The sequence below is a fragment of the Pituophis catenifer genome, unplaced genomic scaffold (genome assembly GCF_029215685.1).
Source record: "Pituophis catenifer annectens isolate HBS135680 unplaced genomic scaffold, rPitCat1.0.hap2 SCAF_3, whole genome shotgun sequence".
Classification (NCBI taxonomy): domain Eukaryota; kingdom Metazoa; phylum Chordata; class Lepidosauria; order Squamata; family Colubridae; genus Pituophis; species Pituophis catenifer.
The window spans coordinates 209,128,909-209,143,659 of NW_027256883.1; the positions used below are offsets into that span (position 1 = coordinate 209,128,909).

The 14,751-nt window shown below is 46.7% G+C and overlaps 1 protein-coding gene across 6 annotated transcripts in view; it reads right to left on the reverse strand.

Annotated features, from left to right (window-relative positions):
• KCNQ2 (potassium voltage-gated channel subfamily Q member 2) overlaps nucleotides 1-14,751 on the reverse strand; it is a 132,158-nt gene that overhangs the window by 80,258 nt on the left and 37,149 nt on the right. For all 6 annotated transcript variants that reach the window (XM_070940143.1, XM_070940144.1, XM_070940142.1 and 3 more), the window contains exons 2-4: nucleotides 3,170-3,260; nucleotides 2,077-2,203; nucleotides 642-817 (exon numbers count right to left, since the gene is read on the reverse strand). In XM_070940143.1, the coding sequence (XP_070796244.1) occupies nucleotides 642-817; nucleotides 2,077-2,203; nucleotides 3,170-3,260 (394 nt within the window). The remainder of the gene's footprint in view (nucleotides 1-641; nucleotides 818-2,076; nucleotides 2,204-3,169; nucleotides 3,261-14,751) is intronic.

A 14,751-nucleotide genomic window follows, 5' to 3' on the forward strand; every position in this document is an offset into this window, starting at 1 on the left:
GCTGCCTGCATGTTAGGCAGTTGCATTAACCTCTGAGCCACAAGTTCTCCTCCCTTCATCAGCTTGAGCCAGGGGAGAGATTAAGAGTTTTTCTATCAAGGCACCTGGTCTACCCCAACATGTGGGAGGGAGCATACTGCTTCCCTTTCACCTTTCAGCTCCAATCCAGGAGCCCTCAAGCAGTCGATGAGAGCTAAATAGCTTGAAATAGATCTATACTAGTCTCCCTTTATTTCTTTATCAGCGAAATATAAATTTGGTATAAAATGGTTTGTCGTGAATGTGACGGCTTGAGGGCTCCTGGATTGGAGCTGAAAGGCAAAAGGGAAGCAGTATGCTCCCTCCCACATATTGGGGTATTGACCAGAATATTTTTGTTGTTTGTGTTCATAAATATATAACTTTTCCTCCATTTAGCTCCTCCCACAGTTCAATCTTCTCTGCACTTAAACTGGCTGTCCCATAAAAGAGTCCTCCAGGATCTGCTAACTCTCAGTTCCCAGAATCCTTTGTGCTGTTCTAAGGATTCTGGGAATTGAAGTCCAATCTGTCTCCAAAAAACCGCAACCAATTTGGCTACTCAGATTGACCTCAGACAGAACTTCCACAACTGAGAGTTTCCTGCGGTCTCAGATGCTCACCTTGCTATGGGCATATACCACCGATCCCAGAAGCTTCCAGGTGCCTCCTCTGCGGTCCATTCGAATCATGCGCAGAATCTGCAGGAAGCGCAAACTCCTGAGAGCGGAGGTGGCGAAAACGTTCCCCTGTGACCCAGCGGCCAGCACAGCGATGGAGGCAATTAATACCATGATGTCTGTATAGAAGGAAGAGAACTGTATCAAAGGATCTACCAGACTCCAAAAATTAAGAAAGACATATGAGATTCTTCCAAGCAGTTTTCTTTATTATTCCTAACCTATAGACAGAAATCTTGCCAAACTAAAGCAAACTATTTGCCCCATAAAACATATATACTGGGAACTGTTGAGGAGGAGCTGTCTTCAGCCTCTTTCTCATACACAAACTATCTAAGGGAGTTGTCTCTTGCTCCTCTGGAATGCATCCCCTCCTTCAGGGAACGTGGATTATATTCTAAGGATAGGTGGATGGATGGAAATAGGGAGGGAGGGAGGGAGGGAGGGAGGGAGGGAGGGAGGGAGGAAGGAAGGAAGGAAGGAAGGAAGGAAGGAAGGAAGGAAGGAAGGAAGGAAGGAAGGAAGGAAGGAAGGAAGGAAAGGACTCCAAAAACCAAAAAAGACCCATGAGATTCTTCTAAGCAATTTACTTTATTGTTCTTAAAGCAGACTATTTGTACAATAAAACATACTCTGGGAACTAGTAAGGAGGAGCCATCTTCATCATCTTTCTCCCACACGAACTATCTAAACTGTATTGTGTCTTGCTCCTGTGTAATGCAGCCTCCTGGAAATCTAGACTATATTCCAAAGAGGGAGGGAGGGAGGGAGGGAGGGAGGGAGGGAGGGAGGGAGGGAGGGAGGAAGGAAGGAAGGAAGGAAGGAAGGAAGGAAGGAAGGAAGGAAGGAAGGAAGGAAGGAAGGAAGGAAGGTCGGTCAGGCTCTAAAACCCAAGAAAGACAAGAAATAGATTCTTCTGAGCAGTTTCCTTTATTGTTCCTTAGAAATCATGCCAAACTAAAGCGGACTGTTTGCACCATAAAACTTATCTTCTGGGAACTAGTAGGGAGCAGCTGTCTTCACCCTCTTTCTCATACACAAACTATCTAAGCTGCATTGTCTCTTGGTCCTCTGGAATGCAGCCCCTCCCTCCTTGGAATCCAGATGACTTTCTACCACAGAAACATTTGTTTCTCCATTTTCCCATCCCGGGATCCACAAGAATCATTTAACCCCAAACTGTTCTTACGTTTCCACTGCCACATGAGCTCTGTCCCGAAGAACAGCAGTCCCCAAACTGGTCTATTCCAGTTTTGTTGAGACAACGGCTCCATGCTGATTGCAAATGGAGTCGTCAACTCTCTAGCAAGACTCTGATCACCTCCAGAAGGGAGATTGAGGTTAGCATCAACCAACCTAACCATGAAATGTTTCTTACCGATCACACAAAATGGCTTGCGGGCAAATTTTAATCTTCCTCTCCAACCTCGGTATCGACAGCAGCAGCCAGCTGCCCAGATTCTTACAAAGTACTCTACTCCGAAGACCACAATAGTGACAATTTCCTGCAGGAGAGACCGAACTTGTAGTATAGTATAACAACACAAGACAATCCTGACACAACAATTCTCTGTTCATTTTTGTTTTTTCTGGTACATCTGAAATTGATCACAGCAGGGGTGTCAAACTCGATTTCATTGAAAGCCACATCAGGGTTGTTTTTGATCTCGGGGGGGGGGGGGATGGATTGGGCATGGCCAGGGTAGGCATGGACAGCTCGACATCACTCATGTCGAGGGGGTGCCTGTGGTGGCCCAAGCGCTCTGCCAGCAAAAATGGGTTCTTGAGCTCCGTTTTTGGCTGCGACCACCTCCTGCAACCCTCTGCCAGTGAAAACGGAGCTCGGGAGGGCTGCCTGCTTTGTTTTCGCTGGCAGAGACACCACGGGCCAGTCCTTTGCTGTTTCCAGGGCGGCCCTGCAGGCCAGATCTAAGCACCCCGTGCTTAGAAAACGGCCTTCCCCACCGCACCTGGAAGCTCTCCAGAGGCCGAAAATGGCCTGTTTGCCAACTTCTGGTCCCACCGTAAGTTGGCAAACGGGCCTCAGGAGGGGTGGGGAAGGCTGTTTTCGCCCTCCCCAGACTCCTAGAAAGGCTCTGGAGGTTAGGGAGAGCAAAAAACAGCCTACCGTGCCAGGAGCGGGCAGAGTCGGGGGGTTGTGTGCAGTTGCGCGGGGGCAGGGCACATAGAATTATGGGTGTGGGCACACGCACGACCCCCTCCCCCGTTCCTGGCACGCAATGACAAAAAGGTTAGCCATCACTGCCCTGACAAATGGTTGTCCAATCTCTTCTTTAAAACTTCCAGTGTTGGAGAATTCACAACCTCTGGAGGTAGGTTATTCCACTGGTTAATTGATCTAACTGTCAGGAAATTTCTCCTTAGTTCTAGGATGCTTCTCTCCTTGATTAGATTCCATCCATTTGATCCATCCATCCATTTCCGTCTTAGACATTTAGCATCACACCTACCAGACTGTAAAGGGCCCATTCAGAACTCTCTTCGTAATCGTCGATGGTGGAAAAGACAGAGAGGACTAAGCAGGAGAAAACCAGCAGAAAACTGGATGGAACAGAGAAAACAAAGAAAAACAGAAAGAGAAAAAGAAAATTAATGCAGCCATCGCTGGATTTGTTGCATTCTGTTTTTCTTCCAGGCCACAAATGACAGGTTGCTTCCTACAAACTGCTTACGTGATCAAAGAGTTAACATATTTTCTAGATTCACACACAATATTGAAAATCAAAACTCTTGGCTGGCATATTGGACCAAAGCCACCAAGCTTAGCATCTGATATAAATGGAGTTTTTAGGTCAGCATTTCAAGGAAGACCAGACTAGGGAACTAATGGTATATGCTAACACTACTTTTATTATAAGGCTACAGATCGTCCTTGACTTACAACTGTTCACTTAGTGACCGTTTGAGCTTACAACAGCACTGAAAAAAGTGACTTGTGACTATTTTTCACACTAATGACCATTGCAGAATCCCCATGGTGATGTGATCAAAAGTCAGACACTTGGCAACGGATTCATATTTCTGACGGTCGCTGTGTCCCGGGGTCATCTGATCCTCTTTTGTGACCTTCTGACAAGCAAAGTCAATGGGGAAGCCAGATTCACTTAACAACTGTGTTACTTACTTAACAACAGGGGTGAAATCCAGCAGGTTTTGACAGGTTCTGGAGAACCGGTAGCGGAAATTTTAAGTAGTTCAGAGAAGCGGCAAATGCCACCTCTGGCTGGCCCCAGAGTAGAGTGGGAATGGAAATTTTGCAGTATCCTTCCCCTGCCACACTCACCAAGCCATGCCCACCAAGCTACACCCACAAAACCGGTAGTAAAAAAAACACAACAACACTGCTTAACAACTGCAGTGATTCACTTAATGCCTGTGCAAAAAAGGTCGTAAAATGGGCAAAATTCACTTACCAACTGTCTCGCTTAGCAACAGACACTGTGAGCTAATTAATAAGTCAAAGACTAAGTGTATAGTAACAAAACAGTGCAAGATTGAATGTACTTTTTTTCTTCCTTAAAACTAGTCAGGGTTATGACCGAGACACTACCTCAAATTACATTTCTACCCTAGACTCGGGTTTCTTTTGTCTCACTGATCTCTCCATTGCAGTTCCCCCCCCTCCTCCTCCTCCTCCTCCTCCTCCTCCAACCCCACTTCCATGTAGCAATGATGATGTGTTCTGCCCCAGCTACGGACCCCAAAGAACGCAGCACACACAAAGTCTGTACAAACCTTAGTTTACTAAATTAAATCAGTCTTTTTCAAATAAAGGCTGTTAATTAACTTTCTTAACAGCCTACAAGAATCCAAAGAATAAATAATCATAATCTTACTATGGTTGGCAGAAAGACCAGAAGCAATTTGCAGGAAACTGATCAGAGAACTATGATCAAGACGTGAAGGAGAATGAACGAAGTTGTTCCCTGCAAATTGCCTCAGTCGTCGTCCTTCCTTAAATAGGCTATAAGGGAGTGGCCAATTAGCCCCAAGCCTTACTCTCGAGGAGACCTCCTCCTGAGGAGCCACTCCTGCCTTTTGGCAGCTCTGCATGCCCGTGCATCGAGAAGAGGCTCCTCCTCTTCTTCCTCTTCACTTAAGGGAGCTTCTGGAGGTTCTGAAGGCACTGGCTGAATCCCTGCCTCTAGCACCACATCTTCTCCAGCCTCCTCACTGTCCGACTCGAGTGCCAGCTGCACAGGCTGCTGGCGCAGCACCACACCAGCCTCCTCGCTGTTGGAATCAGCTACTAGCTGCACAGGCCGCTGACGGGCCACAACACTACGTTACCTAGTTGGGTCATGAAACCTCTGTAAGGAAACAAACCATCTCAGAGAGCACTAAGGATCCCATACTCCCCCTCCTCACTCCTGCCCTTTATATTTTAGCTGATCTAAGTGTACTTTAGGATCTCAGCCACTACTTGTCCAGATTAAATATGACATGCAGCCAAAATCTAGAAGTCATGAAAACAACTCCTGGACAGAGAAGATGGAATTTTGTCATGTTTGCATCTTAAGACTCCATGAGGGAGCCAATTTTGCCTAATGGTTAAGATGCCGGTCCAGAAGCCAGGAGATTGGGATTTCTAGGCTCACCTTAGGCATGAAAGCCAGCTAGGTGACTTTGGAAACAATCATCAGGAGACTGTGAGTTCTAATCTTGCCTTAAGCATGAAAGCTGGTCAGGTGATTTTGAGCCAATCATCAGGAGATGGTGAATTCTAGTGTCATATTAAGCACGAAAGCCAGCTGGGTGACTGGGACAATCACCAGGAGATAGTGAATTCTAGTGTCATATTAAGCACGAAAGCCAGCTGGGTGACTGTGGGCCAATCACCAGGAGATGGTGAATTCTAGTGCCACATTAAGCACGAAAGCCAGCTGGGTGATTGTAGGCCAATCACCAGGAGATGGTGAATTCTAGTGCCACATTAAGCACGAAAGCCAGCTGGGTGACTGTGGGCCAATCACCAGGAGATGGTGAATTCTAGTGTCATATTAAGCACGAAAGCCAGCTGGGTGACTGTGGGCCAATCACCATAAGACTTCTAGTCCCACCTTAGGCACAAAACAAGCTGGGTGACCGTGGGCCAGTCACTTTCTCTCAGCCCTAGAAAGGAGGCAATGGCAAACTCCTTCTTTAAAAAAAATCTTGCCAAGGAAATTGCAGGGACCTTTCTAGGCAAGCTCTGAGAATCGGACACAACTGAATGGAAGCGAAAAAAGAACTCACACACAACACAGACACAGAGAGAGAATACTGTATATACACACATACATTCATGTATACTCCCACCCTCCACAAGAAGAAGATATAAATATAAATGTTGAAAAGGAAAGTGTGCTACTCCTGGCAAGGATGGTATTAAGTGAATGCCTCCATGCTGTTGTGGCCCGCCAGCGGCCTGCACAGATCGTGGCTGATCCTGACGATGAGGAGGCTGGTGTGCCGGCGCTCGCGTCGGACAGCGAGGAGGCTGAAGAGGATGTGGTGCCAGAGGCAGAGACTCAGCCAGGGCCTTCAGAACCTCCAGAGGCTCCTTCAAGTGGAGAGAACGAAGTGGAGGAGCCTCTTCTCAATGCTCGAGCACGCAGGGCTGCCAAAAGACAGGAGTGGCTACTCAGGAGGAGGAGGTCTACGCGAGAGTAAGGCTTGAGGATAATTGGCCACTCCCTTAGCCTATTTAAGTCGCACGCGGTTAGTAAGTTTCTTGCTGGAAACAACTTGTAATTATCATCAGAGCATTTTTGGAGAAGTCTTATCGTATTTTGTTTTCTGGGCTGGTTGCCAACCTTTGCTGGACTTTGGTTTATTCTTGCTACTTAATAAATTTGATAAGGACCATTGGTGTGTGTCAATATCCTCAGAAATCCGGAGCTGGGGCAGAACACATGCACATACAAAGAAACAACTGGAGGTGTGCAAGACCTTCCACGGCTTGGAACATTTAAACTACCCTTTCCGGCTCAGATGTTTTTGAGCTTAAAATACTCCACGAAGGTCAAAAGTACCCTTCTGAAATCAGAACAGAGCAAACTGGGAATTGAAATGGAACATCTGAGCTCAAAACATTCTGGATTTCATGGAACCCCCAGGCACAAACGTTGAAAGCCTGATCAGCTGTCTATTTCCTCCCAAAAATTGCTCCCTGGATGTTGCTACTGTTCTCCTAAGCAGTCCTTCCGAGACAGATGTGCTCACTGCGGTTCCCATCACCGTAAATAAGACATGGTTGGCTACCTCTGGGTGATCATAGCCCATCTGCGGCAGAGGTAGTATTCAGCTGGTTCAGACCGGTTTGGGCGAAACGGTTGTGGAAATCGCCCTGGCTCTATGCCGTACTATTTAGGCACGTTTTTGGGGCCGGGCGCATGCATGGAAGCACGCGTGCGAGCAAAGCACATGTGTGGAAGGCTGGGCATGTGCGAATCGGGCGTGCGCAAACACAGCGAACCGGTAGCAACGAAATGTGAAACCCATCGCTGATCTGCGGTTTTCATATCCTTCAGAAGAGGATAGGGGAAAAACTCCGTGTAGTTTCAGACACAGCAAAAATGGAAGCAATGTTCTTTTATCTATGACACAACAAGATTTCCAGCAACTGGTGGCTCAGCTATTATGAAACCACCCTTCCTTTTCCAAAAAATGACGCCAACAACCAGCAGAATGAGTCAAGCGAGCAAACAGAACAAGCCACAACACGGAGCAACTTCTGGGTAGAAAACATGAAAAGCTCAGTTTATACAAGCAGCATGAAAGCATTCGTCCGGTTTGGACTTATCATCGCTGCTAATTCAGCTTCGAATACAGGTAGTCCTCGACTTACGGCCACGACTGAGCCCGGAATTTATGTTGCAAAGTGAGAAATTTGTCAAGTGAGTTTTGCCCCATTTTACGACTTTTCTGCCCACCTTTGCCAAGTGAATCGTTGCAGGTGTGAATTGAGTAACATTTTGTTGTTAAGTGAATCTGACTTCCCCGTGGATGTTGCTCATTGGAAGGTCGCCAAAGGGGATCATGTGACCCTCGGATGCTGTGACCATCATAAGTATGAACCAGTTGTCAAGCATCTGAATGTAAATCATGTGACCATGGGGGTGGGGCAACAGTCCTAAAGTGAGAAAAATGTTCGTAAGTCCCTTTTCTCAATGCCGTTGTACGTAACTTCGAACGGTCACTAAATGAACTGTTGTAAGTCAAGGACTACTTGTCTTGGTGAGATTCTCAATGTGTGTGCGATTGGCGCCCTAATAATTTGAGGCCGTTTTTTTTTTAATTACCTCCAAAAAGAAACTAATCATCACACAGTGCAGCATTTATAGAACAACAGAGTTAGAAGGGACCTACCCCCTGCTCAAGCAGGAGACCCTATACTAGTGATAGCTAATCTTTTTGCCATCATGTGCCAGGAGGGGGGAGACAAGGGGGTTGCACACGCACATGCCCACACCCATAATTCTATGCACCCCGCCACCGCACATGCATGCACGACCCCCCCCCCGCTCCCCTCCACTCCTGGCATGCCATGACCCGGTAGGCCCATTTTTCTTTCTCACTTGGCTCCAGGCCCTCTCTAGGAGTCTGGGGAGGGCAAAAACAGCCTTCCCCACACACACACACCCAGTGGGACCATAAGTTGTTAAACGGGCCGTTTTCTGCCTCCAGAGGACATCCGGGAGGGTGGGGAAGTGACGTTTTTGTCCTCCCTAGATTCCTAGAGAGGCCGTGGAGGCTGGGGACAGCAAAAAACGGGCCTTCTGGTCCCACCAGAAGTTGTTAAATGGGCCGTTTTTGGCCTCCGGAGGACCTCCGGTGGGGGGGGTGTAGGGAAGACCGTTTTCACCCTCCCCAGACTCCTAGAGATGCTCTGGAGGCAGGTGAGAAAGAAAAACAGGCCTTCCCCACCCACCCCCAGGCCCTCCGGAGGAAGGAAACAGCCTATTTCCCTACTTCTGGTGGGCCCAGAAAACCTGAAAATCAGCTTGCCGGTGCGCGCATGCGCACCAGAGCTGAGCTCACGTGCCCGCTGATATGGCTACGCGTGCCACCTGTGGCACACATGCCATAGGTTCGCCATCATGGCCCTATACTATTGGTTCTCCTGTCTCTTCTTACACTTTTATTGCAATTCACAATTATCCTTACACTCTCCCTGACAGTGTTTCTTAAATCCACATATTTACAAGCGTCGCAAATTCCCTACGGTCACATGATCAAACTTTAAAAATTTAAAATTAAAGCATGGTTCCCCCCCAAGACCCTCTCAGCAGCCCACAAAATCAAAATTATTTGCTAGATATTGAAGATATTTGTAAAATTTAAAACGACGTCATTCCTTCCCGTTATTATTTCTACTTGTTAAAAATTAGGGTTTTTCATCTTATCAATGTGAATATCTAATGGGTTTGATATTGCTCTGATTATATGATTCAGTAAATAGAGATAGTCTTCAATTTACAACTATAGGTAGTCCTTGACTTACAACAGTTCATTTAGTGACTGTTCAAAGTTATAATGGTTATAATAGTGAAATGTAAAATTTGTTACTACCATTTCTGTGGGGGTGGCTTGGTGGGGGGGTGTAATATGACTGAAACTTTTTTTTTTTTACTTTTAAAACCATTTTTTCTGCAACCTCTTCAGCCGAAGAGGTTGTAAAAAAATGCTTTCAAAAGCCTCTGACGTTCCCAGCTGACTTGCCTGATCGGCAGAGGCTTTTTTTCCTTTTAAAAACATTTTTTCTATAACCTCTTCGGCCGAAGAGGTTGTAGAAAAAATGCTTTTAAAAGCCTCTGATGATCCCAGCTGAGCTGCGCGATCATCAGAGGCTTTTTTTTTTTTACTTTTAAAAGCATTTTTCCGGCCAAAGAGGTTGTAGAAAAAATGCTTCTAAAAATAAAAAAAAAGCCTCTAATGATTGCGCGGCTCAGCTGGGCAATGGGGGTGGGGACAGGGATTTTTGCTACCGGTTCTCCGAACCATCCGCCTCCATCGCTACCGGATCGGGTGATCCGGTCTGAACCAGGAGCATCTCACCCCTGCTTATGGCCATTTTTCAGAGTTATGACCTTAGTAGCATCCCTATGATCATGTGATCAAAATTCAGATGCTTGGCAACGGGTTCATACTTATGACTGTTGCATGTGATTCCTTTTTGTGAACTTCTGATAAGCAAAGTCAATGGGGAAGCCAGATTCACTTAACAACCAGGTTACTAACTTATCACTGCAGTGATTCACTTAACCACTGTGGCAAGAAAAGTCATATAATGGGGCAAAACTCACATAACAAACGTTTCACTTAACAACACAAATGTTGGGCTCCATTGTGGTTTTAATTCGAGGAGCCGTGGTGGCGCAGTGGTTAGAATGCAGTACTGCAGGCTACTTCTCTTGACTGCTGGCTGCTTGCAATTCGGCAGTTCGATCCTGACCGGCTCAAGGTTGACTCAGCCTTCCATCCTTCCGAGGTGGGTAAAATGAGGAGCCAGATTGTAAGGGGCAAGAGGCTGACTCTGTAAACCACTTAGAGAGGGCTGTAAAACACTGCAAAGCGGTATATAACTCTAAGTGCTATTGCTATTGTTTTCGGTATTTTTTCAGTGATTCTTCAAAATTCTGATGGTGCTTAATAAAGGGACTTATAACCTGCACCCTAATAATTTGTTGTTGTTAGTTGCGAAGTCATGACCGATCCATCACAACCCCATGGACAACGTTCCTCCAGGCCTTCCTGTCTTCTACCATCCCCCTTCTTCTTTTGCCCTCAATCGTTCCCAGCATTAGGCTCTTCTCCAGTGAGTCCTTCCTTCTCATTAGGTAGCCAGCCAAGTATTTGAGTTTCATCTTCAGGATCTGGCCTTCTAAAAAACAGTCAGGGTTGATCTCCTCTAGGACTGACCAGTTTGATCGCCTAGCAGTCCAAGGGACTCACAGGAGTCTTCTCCAGCTGTTGTGGCCCGCCAGCGGCCTGCGCGGATCGTGGCTGATCTCGATGACGAGGAGGCTGGCGTGGTGTTGCACCAGCAGCCTGCGCAGCCAGCGCTCGTGTCGGACAGCGAGGAGGCCGAAGAGGATGTGATGCCAGAGGCAGAGACTCAGCCAGGGCCTTCAGAACCTCCAGAGGCTCCTTCCAGTGGAGAGAGCGAAGTGGAGGAGCCTCTCCTAAATGCTCGGGCATGCAGGGCTGCCAAAAAACAGGAGTGGCTACTCAGGAAGAGGTCTACTCGAGAGTAGGGCTTGAGGATAATTGGCCACTCCCTTAGCCTATTTAAGGTGCACGCAGCTAGTGCTTTCTTGCTAGAAACAACGTCTCATTACTACAGAGCATCTTGGAGAGTGAGCAACTTCTCATATCTGGTTTTCTGGGCTGGTTGCCAACCTTGTCGGCCTTTGTTCTTAATAACTTTGATAAGGACCCTTTCCACGGGAAGCCTGCATTTGTGAAAGGGGTTTGTTTGGAACTAAACAGTGTTTGCGAAGCTTGGTGTGTGTCACATTCTCTGGGAATCCAAAGCTGGGGCAGAACACAGCACCAGAGTTCAAAGGCCTCAATTCTTTGGCGCTCAGTCTTCCTTATGGTCCAACTTTCACAGCCATACATTGCAAGCGGGAAAATCATAACTATACTACTAACTACACTACTATAATTCCCAGGGTTTCCTCTACACACTGAGGCACTGAGCTAAACAATTTGACTTCCAACATAGAGGTTGAAAACATGCAGCAAGACAGGATAAAGGGAGCTATTGCTCTTTATAATCTGTATCCAATCACTGCATCTCAAAAAAGATACCGTAGATTTCAAGGAGATTTTTAAGAAGGCAAGGAAAGCATTTGGGAGACTAAAAACATCTTCTCTATGTACATTTTTCAGGCGTTCTGCAAAACTTCGAGCAAAGATAGAGACATGATAGAATGTTTCCCAGGCTATTTGCAGAACCAACGGAGTCTATGTGATAAATTAGTAATGGCCATCTGCTGACTTGATGGATCGTGTAGAGATAATACCTTCATGTCTCTCAGCCTCAGTGCGATTCCTCAAAATGAGAATTGGCTTAGAGTGAATTGTTTTAGATTTCAGGAAGATGGCGAAGAACCTGAGATAGAGATTTGGAAATGCACTGGGGTTTTCACCATTGGATTCAAAATGATGGGACTAGATCAGGGATGTCCAACGATGGCAACTTTGAGTTGTAGACTACAACTCCCAGAATTCCCTAGCCAGCCATGCTTTAAGACTACTGGACTTCAACTCCCAGAATTCCTCAGCAGGCCATGCTTTAAGACTAGTGGACTTCAACTCCCAGAATTCCCCAGACAGCCATGCTTTAAGGCTAGTGGACTTCAACTCCCAGAATTCCCCAGACAGCCATGCTTTAAGATTACTGGACTTCAACTCCCAGAATTCCTCAGCAGGCCATGCATTAAGACTACTGGACTTCAATTCCCAGAATTCCCCAGCCAGCCATGCTTTAAGATCTGTGGACTTCAACTCCCAGAATTCCCCAGCCAATTCCCTATGCTGGCTGGGAAATTCTGAGAGTTGAAGAAGTCCACAGTTCTTAAAGTTGAACCCTGAACTAGATTGATCTCTGGCCTACCTCAAAGGGGTTCTTCTTCTTTTGGAGATAGGCCAGAGATCAATCTAATCCATCATTCGTGGTCAAATGCTGGCCACCTCAATATATTTGCAAAACTTCCTCTGAGTTTGACTAAGTCTGAAGGGTTTAAAGAGGGTTAATAGTATTATTTTACATACAGGTAGTCCTCAATTTATGACTGTAAAGGAGCCTGCCCGTTATGGTCATATGCCATAACAATTAGAAAATGGGCCAGTTATGTAACTGACCTGATTCTACGACCTTTCTTGCAGCAGTCATTAAGTGAACACAGTTGTAAAGTGAGCCAATGGTTAGTTGTGGTTGCAGTTTTGCCAAACACTGGATGTGTCGATTTTCAGCAAAACCACCATATATAATGCAGTCACACGACCACGAAATGCTGCAAAACTTTGTCCATCTTCTAAGCATCAGAACTTCAAATTCAGGCTTTTTCAGGTCTGTCGTAACTTCAAACGATCCCTAAGCGACCGGATATAGGTTGAGGACTACCTGAATGGCTTTAATCAGTTTGCTGTCCATGATTCCCAAAATTCCATTTCTTTTTTGGGTGGGAAGTTTGCCCATGAGTAAAAGCATTCTTTGATTAGCAAAATATATATATATGCCCAAAGATTTCTGGCCACCATGTCCCCATCTGAAGAACAGGACGCTCCTTGGAGACGATCAGAAAGTCTGGAGATCGTATGAATCAGCAGGAAAAATAAATATGCAGATTCCACAGCAGAAATATCAGGAAAAGAGGGCACGAGAGGTTCCAAGATTTAGTGTCTTTTCATCTAAAGCAGTTCCACCATCAAATACTTGACAGTTCGGGTCAGCATCAGCTGGAACGCTGACAAGAGCTCCCTTCTGCAGAAGTTCAGCAGAAATATCTGGCTTCAGAAATGCAGTTCCAGGCAATAAAACAAGCGAAATTGTCATTTATGGCACACTTGGAAAAAAAAAATCTGCTTAGTTCTCCCCAATGCCTCATTAATTGTATGCCAGACACAATAAAAATATCAATAATTCATTAAACGTCCTTTACTTGAAAACTATTAAGAGGAGCCTTTTTTTTTCTTTTTTTTTTTTTTTTCTTTCTTTCTTTGTGGAACACCCGGCCCCAATCTGGGATCCCATTGTGCCGTTTTGCAAAATCATGACAGGGAGTCCTCGACATACGACAGTTCGTTTAGGGACCGTTCGACGTTACAACGGCACTGAAAAAAGTGACTTATGAGCGTTTTTCACACTTATGACCATTGCAGCCTCCCCATGGTCATGTGATTTACATTCAGATGCTTGACAACTGACTCACATTTATGACGGTTGCAGTGTCCCAGAGTCACATGATCCCCTATAGGCCCGTGATGGCGAACCTATGGCATACGTGCCACAGGTGGCATGCAGAGGCCTCTCTGCGGGCACGCCAGCTGTCGCCCGAGCCCAGCTCCACTGCACATGTGCACGTGCTACACGCCAGCCAGATGATCTTTGGGCCTCTGCCACATATGCGCGAGTGGCGGGGCGCATGGGAAAATGTGCGCATGTGCAGGGAGGAGGCGGGATGCATGCACAGGGCACTCGCATTGCATTTTGGGGGGTTCACGCATGTGTGCATCCCCCCATGCCCGATTTTGGCCTGGAAGGCCTCCTGCACCCACCTGGAAGCCAAAACGGGGCACGGGGGTGCCGCGCCAGGCCCCCCTGGACCCCATTTTGGTCCTGGAAAGCCGCCTGCACCAACCTGGAAGCCAAAAATGGCTGAGGAGGGGCTGGGGTATATGCACGGGGGACGTGTGTGCATGCACTGGGGGTGGGACGCACGCGCAGGGGCACTCGTATTGCATTTTGGGGTTGCGTGCATGTGTTTTGGGCACTCGACACCAAAAAGGTTCGCCATCACTGCTATAGGCAGGTAACTTATGAAATCTCTACAAGAAATTTATTCCCCATATGGGTGTATCTGTGGGTCCCAATCAAGAAAAGTCATTATTCAGAATAACGGAGTTGGAAGGGACCTTGGAGGCTTATAACCAGAGGTGGGATTCAGCCGGTTCAGACCGATTCAGGCAAACCGGTAGTAGCGACCTGTGGGTGACCTGCCCGCCCATCCACCCGGGCACAATCCCGTCCTATATCGCTGCAGTTTTGACATCACACGCATGTGTGGACGGCGCGCGTGAGTGAACTCCCATGTCGTTTGACATTGTACACATGTGGACGGCGTGCGCAAACGAGTTCCCATGTTGTTTGACATCGTATGCATGCGCGGACGGTGCGCGCTCACATTTCCGGTGCTGGGTGAACCGATGGAGACAGAATGTGAAGCCTACCTCTGCTTATAACTTATTGTAGGCTACTTTGTAAGTTAAGCTTATCAGAGCCAGTTTAGTCTAGTGGTGAAGGCACCAGGATAGAAAACCA